Here is a 15,160-nt window from a genome sequence, read left to right as displayed (position 1 = left end):
CCGTTCAACTTCCAAAACGTTGGAAAACCAAAGCACAGCTTCTGATTGGCTGCAGGAAGCTCCTGCAGCCAATTGAAATTCCCGTCAGATGCTCAGCTTTCAAAAATAGTTTGCAAATTTGCGGCATTCAGGAGCTAAAACATTCGAGAACTAAGCTGTTCAAAAACTAAGGTACGACTGTATTCCTGTTTGCTGTGGTCTTGCAATCCATGCAGAAAGTGTTTCAGTACAAATGACTGCAGAATGTAATTGGAGGCTCCAAATCAAATGTGAAAAAAGTATTCAAGTAAGGTCTGAAAACAAACCAGTGGGTCCTGATAGATGTTCTGATAGGTGTTGACACCTAAAGCATTCCCCCAAATCTGTTCAACCTGTTGAACGGGTTTTATTTATTGCACTTTGAACGATAGCTGGTAGCTTGCATGTGAAAAAAATCACATGGCTTGCGCAGATAGATAGATAGATAGATAGATAGAGGTTGTGTTTTATATCACTTGGCCTTCATGTCTTCCTAGTGTCTTCTAAAACATTTAGTATTTATACCTACTTTTCTGTTAATTTACTGTATCTGACCTTTGCCCTCACAGCATTTAAGGGCCTACCAGTGATGGGCAACCTTTTGAGCTTGGTGTGTCAAAATTCGCCAAAAAACCGAGCATAACTTGGGTGGTGTGTCACTTCGAGAAAAAAACCATAATTTTGCAATATTTATAGTTTAAATAACAAAAATGTATAATTGTAATATATAACTGTATTTAAGAAACCAAAACTAATTATTTAACCAAACCAAACCAAAAACCCCTTATTTATCACAAAGTGCCCAGTGTTGTTGAGCTTTTTGGGGGGAGCTGCTGACCAAAGTTTTGGAGGTTTTTTTGGGGTGTGTGCAAAAGTTGCTTTGCTTTTTTGGGGGGGATGCCCCAAAGCTGCTGCACTTTTTTGGGGGGAGAACAGAAATAAATGACGAATAATACCTTCGCTGGAACTAACACACAGCACTGACATAGTCTGCCAAAGTGCCAAAAAACCCAGCACAGAGCGGGTTAAAAAATGAACGCTGTTGCACCCAATCATCGTCTGCCAAAGTGCCAGAGAAAAAGCACAGAAAGCAAGGGCGTACCCACCATGCGGCAAGTTAGGGCAGCTGCCCTACTCTAGAAGCAGGGCTGGTGGGCAGAGGCGGAGCACAGCCCGGCGGAGCGCGAGTTCGCCATTCCCGCCGCACCGCACCCTCCCTCCAGCTCCCCGGCGCGCCCTCAGGCAAGGCCAAGCGCGGCGGGGAACCAGGGAGCGCGGCGCAGTGGGCGGGAACGCCGAACTCGCGCTCCGCTGGGCTGGGCTCCGCCTCCGCCCACCAGCCCTGCTGCTAGGGAGGGGCACAGCCCGGCGGAGCGCGAGTTCGCCGTTCCCGCCCACTTTGTGGCCCCTCCCCTTCCGTGCCTTGGCCCCTCCCCTTGCCCCCCCTAGTTTTGATCCTGGGTACGCCCATGACAGAAAGGGTTAAAAACCAACCTCTGGCTACCAGCAACAAATGGGGGGGGGAACAACAACAGCGCGAATGGGCCGATGGGGGCACGTGCCAGAAGTGAGGGCTCTGCGTGTCACGTCTGACACGCGTGTCATAGGTTCGCCATCACTGGCCTATACAATGACTACTGCTTAAGTTGTAAAGTAGTTTCTAGTGTGTTACAATAAATACCAAATTCCTCAGGCCAGTTTGAGATAGATTCCCTTCTCCAGTCAACCCCAACAGAATGTCCAACACTCAGAAGGAAATGTAAAGTTTTGGAAAAGTTGGAAAGGTCGACGATACTGCAAATATTTACTATTACAGCCATCCAAACTGCTTCTTAATTACGAAAGCTGCAAAGAAGCACAGACTGTGTTCTGTTCATAGCATCTTCTCCCCATCTTGCCTCCTTTCCTGGCTGGCTGATTTAGGGGGAAAGGCTGGTGGTCCTTGGTTTTCACAACTACTAGGCTGGTACCGTTTCAGGTGCACTATGATAAAAGATGTCCCCAATAAAAAAATCATTTCTACACACAGAAAGTTAGGATGTTGAAGAAAAGACTAGATGGGACAAAATCTCATTGGCACCTTTGCATGCTGTATCTACGTTCGGGAAATTACGTTTTTGAAGTGTGGAGCCTATAAGACAGAGATTGAAGTGTGCAATTCAGCTGCATTTTTTCCAGCCTAAAACTACTTAAAGTATGCTACTGTTAAGTGAGGGATGCAGCAGCTACTTCTAGGCAGCGGTGTGAGAATCCCATGCACTCACTTGTCAAACCTGTGACAGCCTATCCAATTGGAGGTGGCCGAAGAATAAGTTTAAAATGTAGCCAAATTCAAAAAGCTTAAGAAGTGCTGCTGTATAATTTGATGCAGTTAGTAGCATATATCTCACAGTCAAGCCATTACAAAGAAAGGGCTTCAATATTGTTAACATGGAAGGTGGCGGCAAATTTTTCCAAGGTGCATGTTTTGTTGTATGCATCTCATTCATCCCTGATGCATTCTTTAAAATGTGCGTGTGAAGAAAAAATTAGGGAAATGGTTTAAGTTCAAAATTTCAGACAAAACGTTCCAAATAACTGTATAATATGCACATCCATCCCAATTCCCAGTCAATTCTATAGAATTTTTTGATGTCACAGAGCCCCGGTCTTCCAGAGTAAAGAACAAAGTGACTCGGTGGAGTGTGTGTAGAGAAATTATGGTTTAGCGATAATACAGGGGAGGCTGCTGCTGCTGCTTTTTTTTTTTCAGCCCGGGCACTGTAGCCGAAATAATTACAGAGAAATTGGGTGTTGTGCCCTTTTGCTCCTGGCCGGGAGCCCGTGCCTCGCCGTGTGCCATGCCGCCCTCAGCGCGGAGCAGCCCGCCCTGTGCCGAGGGGAAGCTCTTCGCCTCCTTAACGCCTCGCTGGGGTTGAGGCATCCCCGGCCACCTCGTGCCTTCCTCCAGGCGTCGGCGCCGTCCCTCCCCTCTCCCCAGTGTGGTGCGAGGGATCTCCTGCGTGCGGCTGGGTCGGCTTCTGTGCTGCTGCTGCTGCTGCATCACAATGAAGGAGACTCCCAAGCAGTGACAGCTTTTGGGAACGAAGACGGGACCACCTTCTTCATCATCCCCGAGCAGAAGCAGTAAAAAAAAAAAGTGTGGGGGGGAAACCCGAGCGCTCCCGCTCGTTCGTCTCCGTGCCCGCGCCGCGCGCCCCTTCTCTCCCCCCCCCAGCAGCGCCGTGCCCGCGCCTTTGCGCGATGCAGTGTGGGAATGGCTGTGGCGCTGGGGTTGGCTGAAAGAGGCGGCCAGTCGAGGTTTAATGTCCGCCATGTTGGCCGTGGCGTATTGAGCAGAGCCGGAGCGGCGGAGGAGAGAAATCGGCGCCGTAGCCTAGCCGCGCCAGCCGGCGCCGCTGGGACCCGCCTCGGAGCGAGCCCCGCCCCGCCGCGGGAGCCCCGGTCCCTCCATGAGAGCGCTCGGCGGGGTCCGGCTCTCAGCTCGGAGCGCTCTCGCTGCCTCCCCCCCCTCAGCTGGAGCAGCAGCCGCCATAGCAGTCGCAGCCGCCGACGACTAACATGAGCAAACTGTCGTTTCGGGCCCGGGCGCTGGACGCGTCTAAGCCGCTTCCCGTCTTCCGCTGCGAGGACTTGCCCGACCTAGCCGAGTATGCCTCCATCAACCGGGCCGTGCCGCAGATGCCCACGGGCATGGAGAAGGAAGAGGAGTCGGTACGTGAGAGACCCCCTCCCATCCCTGCTCCGGCCGGGCCCCGCCATCGCCCCACACCCGGGCCCCCACCATCGCCTCTGCGCAAGCACAAAATGGCCGCCATTTTCTCCCCGCTTCCTCCCGCTTCCCTCCCCCCGGGTGTGCGGGGGGGGGAGAGAGAAGAGGGCGACAATAGTCCCTCAACAGCCCCGTCGCCTTCCCTCCGGGAGCCCCCGCCCCCACCCGGCCGAGGCTCGTTTTCGCTCTGGGCTGGAGCGCCGAGGCCTCCGGGTCGGCTCCCTTCAGCCCCCCGAAAGGCACAAAGGGGGTCACGTGACGCGGCGGCCAGCCGCCATTTTGTTGTGCTTCGACTTTGCTGGGCTGGGCCTTGTACAGCAGGCAGCTGTGCGAGAGAGCTCGAGCCTCGGCGGCGGCGCGAGAATAGCTAGGTGAAAGTGCCGCCCATCGGTCGCTAGGTGGCGTCTTTGCGTTTGCAATAAGCCGGGAAGCGGAGAAAGGTGCGAGGAAGTTGCGGCTGCCCATGTGTCTTAGCAGCGTGTTTTTCTGGCTTCGCTAGCAGCGTGGCCGAGGCTGTGTGTAAAAGCACTAGAACCGCGCCAGTGCGTTTATTTCAGTTGGAATTCTGCTTAGCTTAGCTTGGCCTGGTAGCGTAGCGCAGAATCTTAAGCCGGCAGCGAAGGGTAAGAGAAACAGACCTTGCCCCTGCACATTCTTCTTTAGGCTGGGGTTTAACATTTGCTTGTTTAGTGACATGATTTGTTAATTGAAAAGTGGTGCAGAAAGCAAGCTCAATACAGAAGTAGGTGTCTTCCAAGTGAAGATCTATTTTAATTGTACGGCCTTTCCAAATAAAAGTGATTTGGTTATTACTACTAGGAGAACCATCTGTCATCTCGTTGATAGAATAGCAGTTAAGTATGAAGCACGATCTTTCCTACTTGCTCTGAACAAATTTATTAATACTTTGAAGTCTTTTGGGACGCTTGACAGTACAGTTAAGGTTTTAGTATTAGTAGATTTATAAATCGGTGGTGAGGAGTCGCAACACTGTACTTTCCACGCAACTTAATTTCCTGTGCATACTTAATAGAAGGAAGTCCCACTAAGTTCAGTGGGCCTTATTCCTTAGTAAGGAGTCTTAGGATTGCAGCTGTTATCTGATAAAGGACATCTTGTTCTAAATGTTTGTTTTAGTAGAGCCAACAGTAATTTAAGCAAGGGGTGATGGTTCTCCTGTTGCTTTATAAAACAAGACCTGTGTAAAGCAGATGTGGGGCAATAACTTTTCCGGTAAAGCATGTTGCAAACTATATCAGTAGATAGGATCTTTGAAGAAGGAGGTTTAAGTTTAGATAGAGAAAAAGGACTAGGGAGGAAACCTGTGGTTTCTAAATAGTATGCACTTGTTCAAAATAAAGTTTATAGCTGAAAGGATGCTGTTGCTTATAATGATACAGTCGAGTGACAGAGTTGTAAGAATATTCTAATAAGAGAATTCAGAGTTCTTGAGTCATGAGTTTATGAATTAAGGCATACCAAGACACTTGGGGGAAAAACTTTTTAAGTATGTAGGAATTCCAAGTGCACGGTATGGGTACCTTTAAAACAGAGGTAGAAAGGTAGCTAGCTCGTGTGAAATGAGTATTTTTTTCAACCTCTCAACATTTGTCTGCATTGCATTTACTTCATCCAATGGTACTATGCGGTGAATGTAAACAAAATGCCAAATCAGTTTAAATAGCAACTGTTGGCATTGTCTGATGTATGGTACGGTACATGTGATGGAACAAGTACCAAAGCTAAGATAACAGTCCTATGAAATCAACCTAAGAAATGGGGCTTAATCCTGTGTAAACATGAATAGGGGACAAAAAAGCAACAAGACCTGTTCTGTCCCCCTTTTGAGCCTTAATGCCCTGGGACTAGTCTATGTAATTCAGCCTCCTTGAATTTTAGGCTTGTGCTTTCTTAGTGCTGAATTTATTTAATTGCACTTGAAAAAGAGAGGATTAGGAAGTCACAAGGCTTTGCTCTCCTGCTGACAAATCAGCAGATTAAATTAGTGAGGGAAGTGGAGGTGAATGAGTCTGTGGGTGCATTGGTCCAAATTAACTGGCATGTGTTAAACAAAAACAGAAAAACTAATACAAAGGTGAGAGGGCAGTGTTACAATGGACAGCAAGACATAGTCATAGAATTGTAGAGTTGGAAGGGGCAAAATACTTTCATTCATAAATCTTTTAATTCAGATAAGTTATGGAAAGGTTTGTGCTACTCTAATAGTAAAAGCTTCAAAGACATCTAAGACGTGGTACATAAACAGTGACAAACTACCTTGTGTGATATTCTGTAGCAGGTGCATGGAAATTGCTAGTCTTTTGCACTAAAAGGCCTAGTTTTATGCAAAATTAGGCACGCTTAAAAGCTTAGATGGGCTTATGTATACCTAACTGCATGGATTCAGATTATGACTTCTAAGGACACTTGCCTGTAATCAATAACTCAGTAGTAGCCAGTGTAGTTCCCTCTAGATCTTGAGTACTATGACTACCTTGACCCTTGGCCATGCTGGCTGGGGCTAATGGGAATTGGAGTCTATAACACCTGAAAGTCACCACATTAGCTATCCTGCCAAAGTGCACATTGAATCATTAGAAATGCTCTAGAGTGAGGGAAGTGGTGCACAGCAACAGTTGTGTAATTGCTTCAAGGGCAGAATCTACTGTATAATCCAAGTAAAAGTGCTTACAAAAAGTGCTTACAAGAAAATATGCTTTTGTTTGATGCAAAATGCTTATGCATGAAATAGTGTCAGTCCTACTGTTATATCACGTCTCAAATTATGCAGTCCAGTTAGATTCTTGCACCTTATTGAATGAACTAAAAATATGGGCCATAATACAATTTGTTTCCAGAGTAATATATATTAAATGCTACACTGCTAAATTGAACGAGATGCTAAAATAGGGGATCAAGTGGGGCCTGCAGAACAATGTTCCATTGCATCCCCACTCCTAAGAGAAGTGCAGGTGGGGAGAGGGAGTTTCAGGAGTTGGGGAAGGATAATCAGCACTATACTATTCCCCTGCCTGCCCTGACCTACTGTGTCAGATAGCACCAGGGTGCCACCACCTGCAACCCGAGCGTTTTCTAGCTATATAGTAGGGGCAGCAATCGGCTCTAGAGATCTGAATCACCATACTATAGGGCTGGAGAGGATCTCTCAGCATGCATCTCCCCAATTCTAATTCTTTCCCTCTCCCTGCCCAGGCAATAGGTAAAGGATGTCCAGTGCTGAGCAAATGAATTTCCCCTCTCATCCTGCCCTCCATGTTCCCTTTGGTGGGGAATTTCTTTTCAAGGCTGGCTCTAGACATATCAAAGAAGAGTTTCCGTTAAACTTTGTATGAGAAATCGGGTTGGCAAAAAAAGGAACTCCACAGTGCCATCTGGTGTAACTGTTATAATGCATATACTGTACAACACATATAAAGTTATTCTTCTTTGCCAGTGTAGCTGAGTCCTAACTGACATCCTGATAGTCTGTATTCTCTCAACCATTGCATGCCCAAGTTTTCTTTAGCCCCTTTTTTCTTTTTCATCTAAGCTCAACTGTCAGTGGCATGCCAAAAAAATTCAGTTTTAATTTAGAAACTTACATGCTTTTGCATACCTAGGGGGCTCCAAGTATGTACTGTAGAAGCATAACCTTATATATAATTGGCTCTGTTTTGTCTTTAAACTTTTGCTTAAGTTATGACTTGAAGCTGATTTCATCTTTCTTTCTTGCATCTAAGAATAATTGCAATGTTTATCTTGGCTAACACAGATCCATGAAAGTATGGTTCTGGCTGGGTTTAACCTAAAATAGGTTATCAAGGAGTGTTAATGCATTGATCTCTCTCCTCCTATTATCATCCTTAGAAGTTTAAACAAATGAGAGTCAATTGACTTCAGTAACTATTCATGATTTCCAAGTTAAATATTTCTGCTTAAGTAGAAAAGTGCCAATGAATGAAGTCAAGTAATGTCCAGAGGTAGATGACGCATGCTAATTTTGTATAAGTGACACAAGACATCAAATGCTTTCAGTTGCCATTAGTAATATAGTATTTAGGGACACGGGTGGCGCTGTGGGTTAAAATATAGAGCCTAGGGCTTGCCGATCAGAAGGTCAGAGGTTTGAATCCCTGCAACAGGGTGAGCTCCCATTGCTCGGTCTCTGCTCCTGCCAATCTACCGTGTTTCTCATAAGACACGTCTTATATTTATTTTTTCCTCAAAAAAACACACTATGGCTTATTTTCAAGGGATGTCTTATTTTTTCCTCCTCCTCCTGCCGCGGCCGGCATTGCTGCTGCACCTATCACTATGTCTTATTTTCGGGGTATGGCTTATATTCCTTGAATGCTTAAAAATCCTGCTATGGCTTATTTTATGGGTATGTCTTAAAATATGAGAAACAGGGTACGGTAGCAGTTGGAAAGCACGTCAAAGTGCAAGTAGATAAATAGGTACCACTCCAGCGGGAAGGTAAACGGCGTTTCCGTGTGCTGCTCTGGTTTGCCAGAAGCGGCTTTGTCATGCTGGCCACATGACCTGGAAGCTGTACGCCGGCTCCCTCAGCCAGTAAAGCGAGATGAGCGCCGCAACCCCAGAGTCGTCCCCGGCTAACGGTCAGGGGTCCCTTTACCTTTAATACAGTGTTTAGAATAGGAGTACCAGTATATAAATTTTTATAAAGGAAAACTTGTTGGGAGATCTTGTTCTGTCTTGATAGGATCATGAAACTCTTCTGAATGTATTGGCATAATGTATTAACATTCTATTTGAGCATGCAGAATAGAGTGCTTGCTTTATAACAAACTCCTAAGTATTTTGGCATAAAGTCTTATGGTGCTATGAGCCACTTCCAGCAGTGCAGAAAAAGGGAGGTGGTGTCCCAGTCCTTGCTTTATTTGCTTGAAAGGGACAGTGTGGTATAGTGATTAGGCTGCTGGACATGGGAGACCCACACTCAACCATGTAGCTCCCTGAGTGAGCTTTAGCCTGCCACTGATCCTCAGCCTAACTTACCTCACAGGGTTGTTGTGAGCATAAAATTGGGGAGGGGGGGGACTCCTTGGAGGAAAGGCAGGATATATTATTACCCCCACCCCCATTGTGTTCTGTGGCACATATTCCCACATAAGTGTCCATGGAATGCCTTAATCTGTCCCAAGAAAAATGAGGCAGGAGGGTTCAAATAATCTCTCCACCACTTGTCTCTTTTTCCATATATCATTTTTATTTTTCTTGCCAACTTCTGCCACGAGCCCTTTTCCAGTTCTCACTGGCCCCTGTAGGTGTCTGTGCTTTAATTGCTCTAGGCAGCTATGTCACTGGAACAGTTTATTTTGAGTATCTGACTTCTTGCTTTGCATTCAAGATCTTCCTTAATACCAAATAACTAATCAATATTTGAATTACAGTGAAGTCTTCCTGTTTAACTTCTGTGATGGCTGTTGCAGCTACTGTTTTTAAAAAGACTGTGAAGGCATGGCTTGGCTAAGATTGGGGAGAGTTGCCCTCATGGATTTCTTTTAAAAAACCCTTCCCCTACTTTTTAATTCAATTCTGCCATAATTCAAGACTGACAATTAAGAGCAAAGATTTGTGAGAGCTAAAAGTAATGGACACAGCCACCAGTCATCTTTCATCAGTCTTGAGACACTGTAGATTGAGAACCTGTGTTCTGAAGAAGCCTTATTTCTGTCTAAAATATTACCCCTCTACTATACTTGCTTAAAATAAAATAAAAATCACTCCACTGTGTGCATCTATATTGTCTTGAAGAGATACTGTTTCTGATAACAGATCTGCCATACAGAGCTCCAAACCTAAAATTTCCATATGTGGAACCAGTGGATGTGTATGTTCCAAGACCTCAGCAACAGCTAATCCTCGTATTTTTCTTTAATACATTTTTGCTGTGCTTTCATGTGGTGGTTCACAATTACAAATCTAAAATTGCACAATGAAGACTAAGTTATAATAACTAATACCAACAGCTACAATTAGAAACACTATTATCTAGTAATGCCCAGGGGTCAAATTTGTAAGCATCATTCACTGACAACATGCCCCTTGAAATACATCTGTTGTTTCTCCACCTAGTGGGATGTGTTTGCATTAGCCTTTCTGCAGTTTTGTTCTTAGGCCTTAGGCCTAAAGTTGTAAAGGTCACTTGCACCAGGGTGCAAGGTTTAATGCTTACTTGTGGAACTGGATAAATCCTGTATAGCAGGCATGTCCAACTCACAAGCGACTGCGATCTACTCCCACTATTAAAAAGCTTTTTTGGGGGAACCCAAAGTTGTTGAGCTTTTGGGGAGGAGCCAAAGTTATTGAGCTTTTGGGGAGGAGCCAAAAGTTGTTGAGCTTTCTTTTTATTTTATTTTATTTTATTTGGGGGGGGGGAGATTGATAATCATGTGATTGACCAGGGGCACACCACGATTGACAGGTAGATCACGATCGACCGGTTGGACATACTGCTGTATAGCAGAGTGGAGAGCCTTTTAGGCCTAGGAGCCTAGAATCTAGATCTTTTATCTGCTCCACCCTGTGGACTAACTTTGACAGGTGGTTGTCCACAGGTGAGTGTGGTTTGAGCAAAATGGCCTTGTGGGCCAGATGAGGAGGGCTGGTGGGTCAAATTTGATCCATGGATCAGAGGTTCCCCACCCCTGCTATATATGTACGGAGGAGAGTTTTGTTTGGTCTTCATTTGTACCTCCCAGACTAACACACAGGTTGGAACCTAATTATCCTATACATTTTACACTTCTTTTGCAATTGTTTCTTGGCTCAAAAACAAAACAAAAAGGTGTTAGAAATGCTCATTTTAGGACAAAACTTGTTTAGAAATTAATACATTGGGATAACGTACATACTTTGTGGGAAAATGCACATAATATATAAGTAATCATCCATATTTCAGGGACTGGGAACTGTAATCCTAGGGGCCCAAGCTGCCCCTCCAGCCCTCTCTGTCTGACCCCTTGGTTTTCGCCCCAGACCAAACTACTCACTATCCCTCCTTTATATCCTCCTTAAGTGTGTTTTGCCTGGGTGAAATGTATCATTGAACTCTGTTAATGCCTCTTGGTTGCCTGGGTAAAGGGTGTGTGTCAAGAAAGTAGCCTACTGTACAAAGGTAAAATTTACATTTGCTGCTTTACCCATTTTTGCCTCCGGCACTGCCCACATGTGATTTCTCCAAAGGTTACTAAGATGGAACTGTGGCCTTCAGAAAACGGTTCCACACCCTCTTGTATTTAAATACATTCCCCCCCCCCTCGACTTAATGAAGAAACTAAACTAAACAGACTTATGAGTTAACACATATAAAATTGGTAAGGACCAGAAATAGACTGATCTGTCCCTCTGGCTATAAAAAATACTGCCTTTCAAGATGATTCTTAGAAGTAAGCATTGGAGGCATTAACATTGCCAATCAGTTTTTCTTCTGGAAAGTAAAAATATATATACCGTACTCTGACACACTATCTTATATTGGGTGGAGCGGTGAGAAGCCTTGGATTTGTTTCTGAAAATACTTCAATTGCAATATGTTTTGCTTTAAATTGAGAAGCTATCACAAAGAGACTCAGTGTTAAGCTCTTGAGGGGATTTGAATTACCGGTAAAAGGGAATCTTAAATTTTCATTCCTGGTAGAAACAGTGTGGGATTGTTTCTTATATCAGGTTCATCATGTGTCATGTTAAGGAAAAAGGTAAAGGGACCCCTGACCATTAGGTCCAGTCGTGACCGACTGGGGTTGCGGTGCTCATCTCACGTTATTGGCCGAGGGAGCCGGCGTACAGCTTCCAGGTAATGTGGCCCGCATGACAAAGCAAGAGCAGCACATGGAAACGCCGTTTACCTTCCCACTGTGGCGGTACCTATTTATCTATTAGACATCTTGCAAGAGGTCCTCATGGATAGATGACTGACTTCTTTTAGAAGACAGAGCAAAGTCTGTGCTACTCACTAATGACTTCCCTTAACATGAGCCTCCTCCTGGGAAATACGTTCCCGCATATTAAGAGATCATAAAGCATGCTTTCTGTCTGTCTGGTTTAATATTTGCCACTGTGGCGGTACCTATTTATCTATTTATCTACTTGCACTTTGACTACTTGCAACTGCTAGGTTGGCAGGAGCTGGGACCGAGCAACGGGAGCTCACCCCGTCACGGGGATTCGAACCGCTGACCTTCTGATCAGCAAGCCCTAGGCTCTGTGGTTTAACTCACAGCACCACCTGTGTCCCTGCCATGTTAAGGGAGACGGTAGCAATTCTATCTTGGTGTATCAAAAATTAAAAAATAAATCCTTCAGTAGCACCTTAAAGACCAACTAAGTTTTTATTTTGGTATGAGCTTTCGTGTGCATGCACACTTCTTCAGATACACTTGAAACAGAAGTCAGACCCTTATGTATATACAGAGGGTGGGTGGGTGGGTGGGAATGGGTGATGGGCTGATGGGAGTGGTGAACCTGTAGATGGCTGTTAACGACTGCTGATGACTGCAATTGGTCCTGCGGGGAAAAAGCAAGGGCTGAGGCGCTAAAGAAAGCTTGATCATGCATAATCATATAAGAATCCATACATAAGGGTCTGACTTCTGTTTCAAGTGTATCTGAAGAAGTGTGCATGCACACGAAAGCTCATACCAAAATAAAAACTTAGTTGGTCTTTAAGGTGCTACTGAAGGAATTTTTTTATTTTTTGCTTCGACTCAGACCAACACGGCTACCTACCTATATCTTGGTGTATGTTAACACAAATGTTATAGTGGATCAGTGTATTTCACTGGACTGGTGATACGATAAAACTCTGCTGTAGAATTGTTGGCTGTACTTGTAGTTAGTTATATTATTTGCTGGCTGCTTGGTTGGTCTAGGACAGGGTGATCCAGTGCAGCCCTCAAGGCCTTTTCTGGCAGCCCTCAGCAACATTTGGAACCCTTGGGCTGCCTTCCCAGAGCCAGCTAAGTGAGGCACTTGGCATTGGGAAGGAGGCTCTGAGAGGCTCCTAGAGTCCTCCGGCCTCCTCCTCAAAGTGCTTTTCCAGCTTTGGCAAGGAAGTGGGAGGGCTCTAGGACCCTGACAGAGTCTCGTGCCTCCTTCCTAAAGCCTGGTGCCTTGCTTAGTTGGCTTTGAGAAGGTAGTACAAGGGTTGGGGGGGTCAAATTTGGCCTTGCTCCCCATGTGACAAGGCAGTGTGTGGCCCGCATGCTTTATGTCAAAGTACTATTGCGACCCACTTGATAGTAAAAGTTGAACCACCCTGGTCTAGAACAAGGGTGGAAAACCTTCAACCTGCAGGCAAACCTTGGCTTGTCTGGGGGGGTGGGGGGTGGCAAGTTGGACCACAGGGCTATTTTCCTCAAACCATACTCACCTGCCCACCAGCCAATATCACTGGCAACATTAACAGCGGTAAATCCTGCATTGGCAATGTGCCCTGTTCCCAGTAGGGAAAAGAATTGCCTTGAATATGCACATTCAAGGCAGCAGGATTTAATCCTTGCTCTTCCCCTGATGAGAGGAGATCAAAGCGCCTCTGTAGTGCTGTGTGAAGCAGCTCCTGCACTTCTCCTGCATGCGGGTGTTATGGCAGGATGGGGAGAGATTTCTGTGATCTGTTTCAAACAGCACTTTTGAGAAGTACTTTTGAAGCCCCCATGCTCCTAGCTGAAATTGGACTGTAGGAGCTTCTGTAAAGGGCTTCTCAAAAGTGCTGTTTGAAGCATCTGCCCCCTTCTCACTTGCAAAGCCATGTGATTGGCAGGTGGGTGGCCCCATTCACCTGTAAAATATGGCCTGTAAGACCGCTCCTGATAAGGACCGGTCCCATAGAGCCAAAAAGGTTCCCCACCTCTGCTCTAGGAGCATGTGCAGGATTAACCATTCTGTGATGGGGAGAGTAACAACACTTGAGTGTTCCCGTTACAAACAATCCTTACTGTTTTTTAGCTCTTAAGGTGATTAGATGCCTTGATTGTGACTGGTACTATTTTTACTCTACAGTATATGGTTGTTCTTACTTTAATGCAGGGGTGTCAAACTCAAATTCATCGGGGGCCGCATCAGTAGTTTGGTCACCCTCAAAGGGCCGCTAGTATCTGTAGGACTATGTGTCCACTCTTTATTATCTTTATTATCATAAATTTTTGTCACTGCATTCAGTTATTACTGCTTTTTGTAATAATGTAAGTAATAACTAACATAGTCAGAATAATGGCAAGTAGATATTCAAATGTACAATTATTGTACAATTTATTGAAAAATGATTTTTTTGGTAACTGCACTGGGTGGTGGAGGCTTGCTAGGGTTTCATGCAGGAGCTTTGCAGAGCTACTAGTACCTGGAGATGCTGGGGTCCTTCTGCATGCAGGACAGATGTTCTGCCAGTGAGCCACCACCCTTCACCAAAGGGACTGGCTGAGGTTCTCCTGGTTCCAGGGTTTAAGGGCCAGAAGTATAAAGCAGCATCCTACCATGTTTTCCCTTTTTTAAGACACCGTCTTATAACTTTTTTTCCTCAAAAAAACACAGGGTGGCTTATTTTCGGTGGGTGTCTTTTTATTATTATTACTGCAAGTGGTTCCAGCAGCACGCGCAGAGGTTCATCTGGACCTGAGTCTTTTTTTCTTCTTTTTGGTACCAGGTGAAAACGTTGTATTACCCCAGACTTTTTAGATGTGGTTTTATGACCATGTTACTGCTGATTTTTTTTTTAAAAAAATGTGTTCTCCTTTAAAGTTGGTTTGAATGAGGCTCAGGGTGCTCTGCGTGTGCTGCTGGGTGTCAACCCAAGCCCCTGGGAGCCGGCAGGAGGAGGAGGAGGTTTGCTGGGTCGTTACCCAGCAGCGCGCGCAGAGCGCCCCGAAGCCTCAGGAAGCCGGCAGGAGGAGGAGGAGGAGGTTTGCTGGGTCGTTACCCAGCAGCGCGCGCAGAGCGCCCCTAGCCTCCGGCAGCCAGCAGCAGCAACGCTCCCAGAGACTCGGGGCGCTCCGCGCGCGCTGCTGGGTGACAACCCGGCAAGCCTCCTCCTCCTCCTGCCGGCTCCCAGAGGCTTGGGTCGGCACCCAGAAGCGTGCGCAGAGCGCCCTGAGTCTCTGGGAGCGTTGCTGCTGCTGGCTGCAATTTGAATCCTCCTGCTCCTCCACGCGGCGCTGCTGGGTGCTTTGTCTGTGCTTCAGCAGCAGCAGCCGTTTCCAGGCGCCGAGCCGTGGCAGGAGGAGGAGGATTCAAAGTGCTACAGAGCACTGCTGCGTCGCAGAGGATCGGGACTCTCCGTGCGGCGCTGCTGGGCGCTGACCTGGCAAGCTACCTCCTCCTTCTCCTGCTGTGGCTCGGGGTGCTCCATGCAGC

The 15,160-nt window shown here is 46.1% G+C and overlaps 1 protein-coding gene across 3 annotated transcripts in view; it reads left to right on the top strand.

Annotated features, from left to right (window-relative positions):
• The window catches only part of EPC1 (enhancer of polycomb homolog 1), a 54,886-nt gene that overhangs the window by 12,137 nt on the left and 27,589 nt on the right, over positions 1-15,160 (top strand). Inside the window, exon 1 of one of the 3 annotated variants that reach the window (XM_035128876.2) lies at positions 1,485-3,732. The exons of 1 other annotated variant lie outside the window; for it this stretch is intronic. In XM_035128876.2, the coding sequence (XP_034984767.1) occupies positions 3,580-3,732 (153 nt within the window). In that variant the 5' untranslated portion in view covers positions 1,485-3,579. Of the gene's footprint in view, positions 1-1,484; positions 3,733-15,160 lie in introns of those variants that run through there. One more of the 3 variants, XM_035128873.2, reaches the window with a different exon arrangement.

Source organism: Zootoca vivipara, chromosome 12, assembly GCF_963506605.1.
Source record: "Zootoca vivipara chromosome 12, rZooViv1.1, whole genome shotgun sequence".
Lineage (NCBI taxonomy): Eukaryota > Metazoa > Chordata > Lepidosauria > Squamata > Lacertidae > Zootoca > Zootoca vivipara.
The sequence above is the reverse complement of the archived record's forward strand: the minus strand, read 5'-3'. Positions and strand labels throughout refer to the sequence as shown.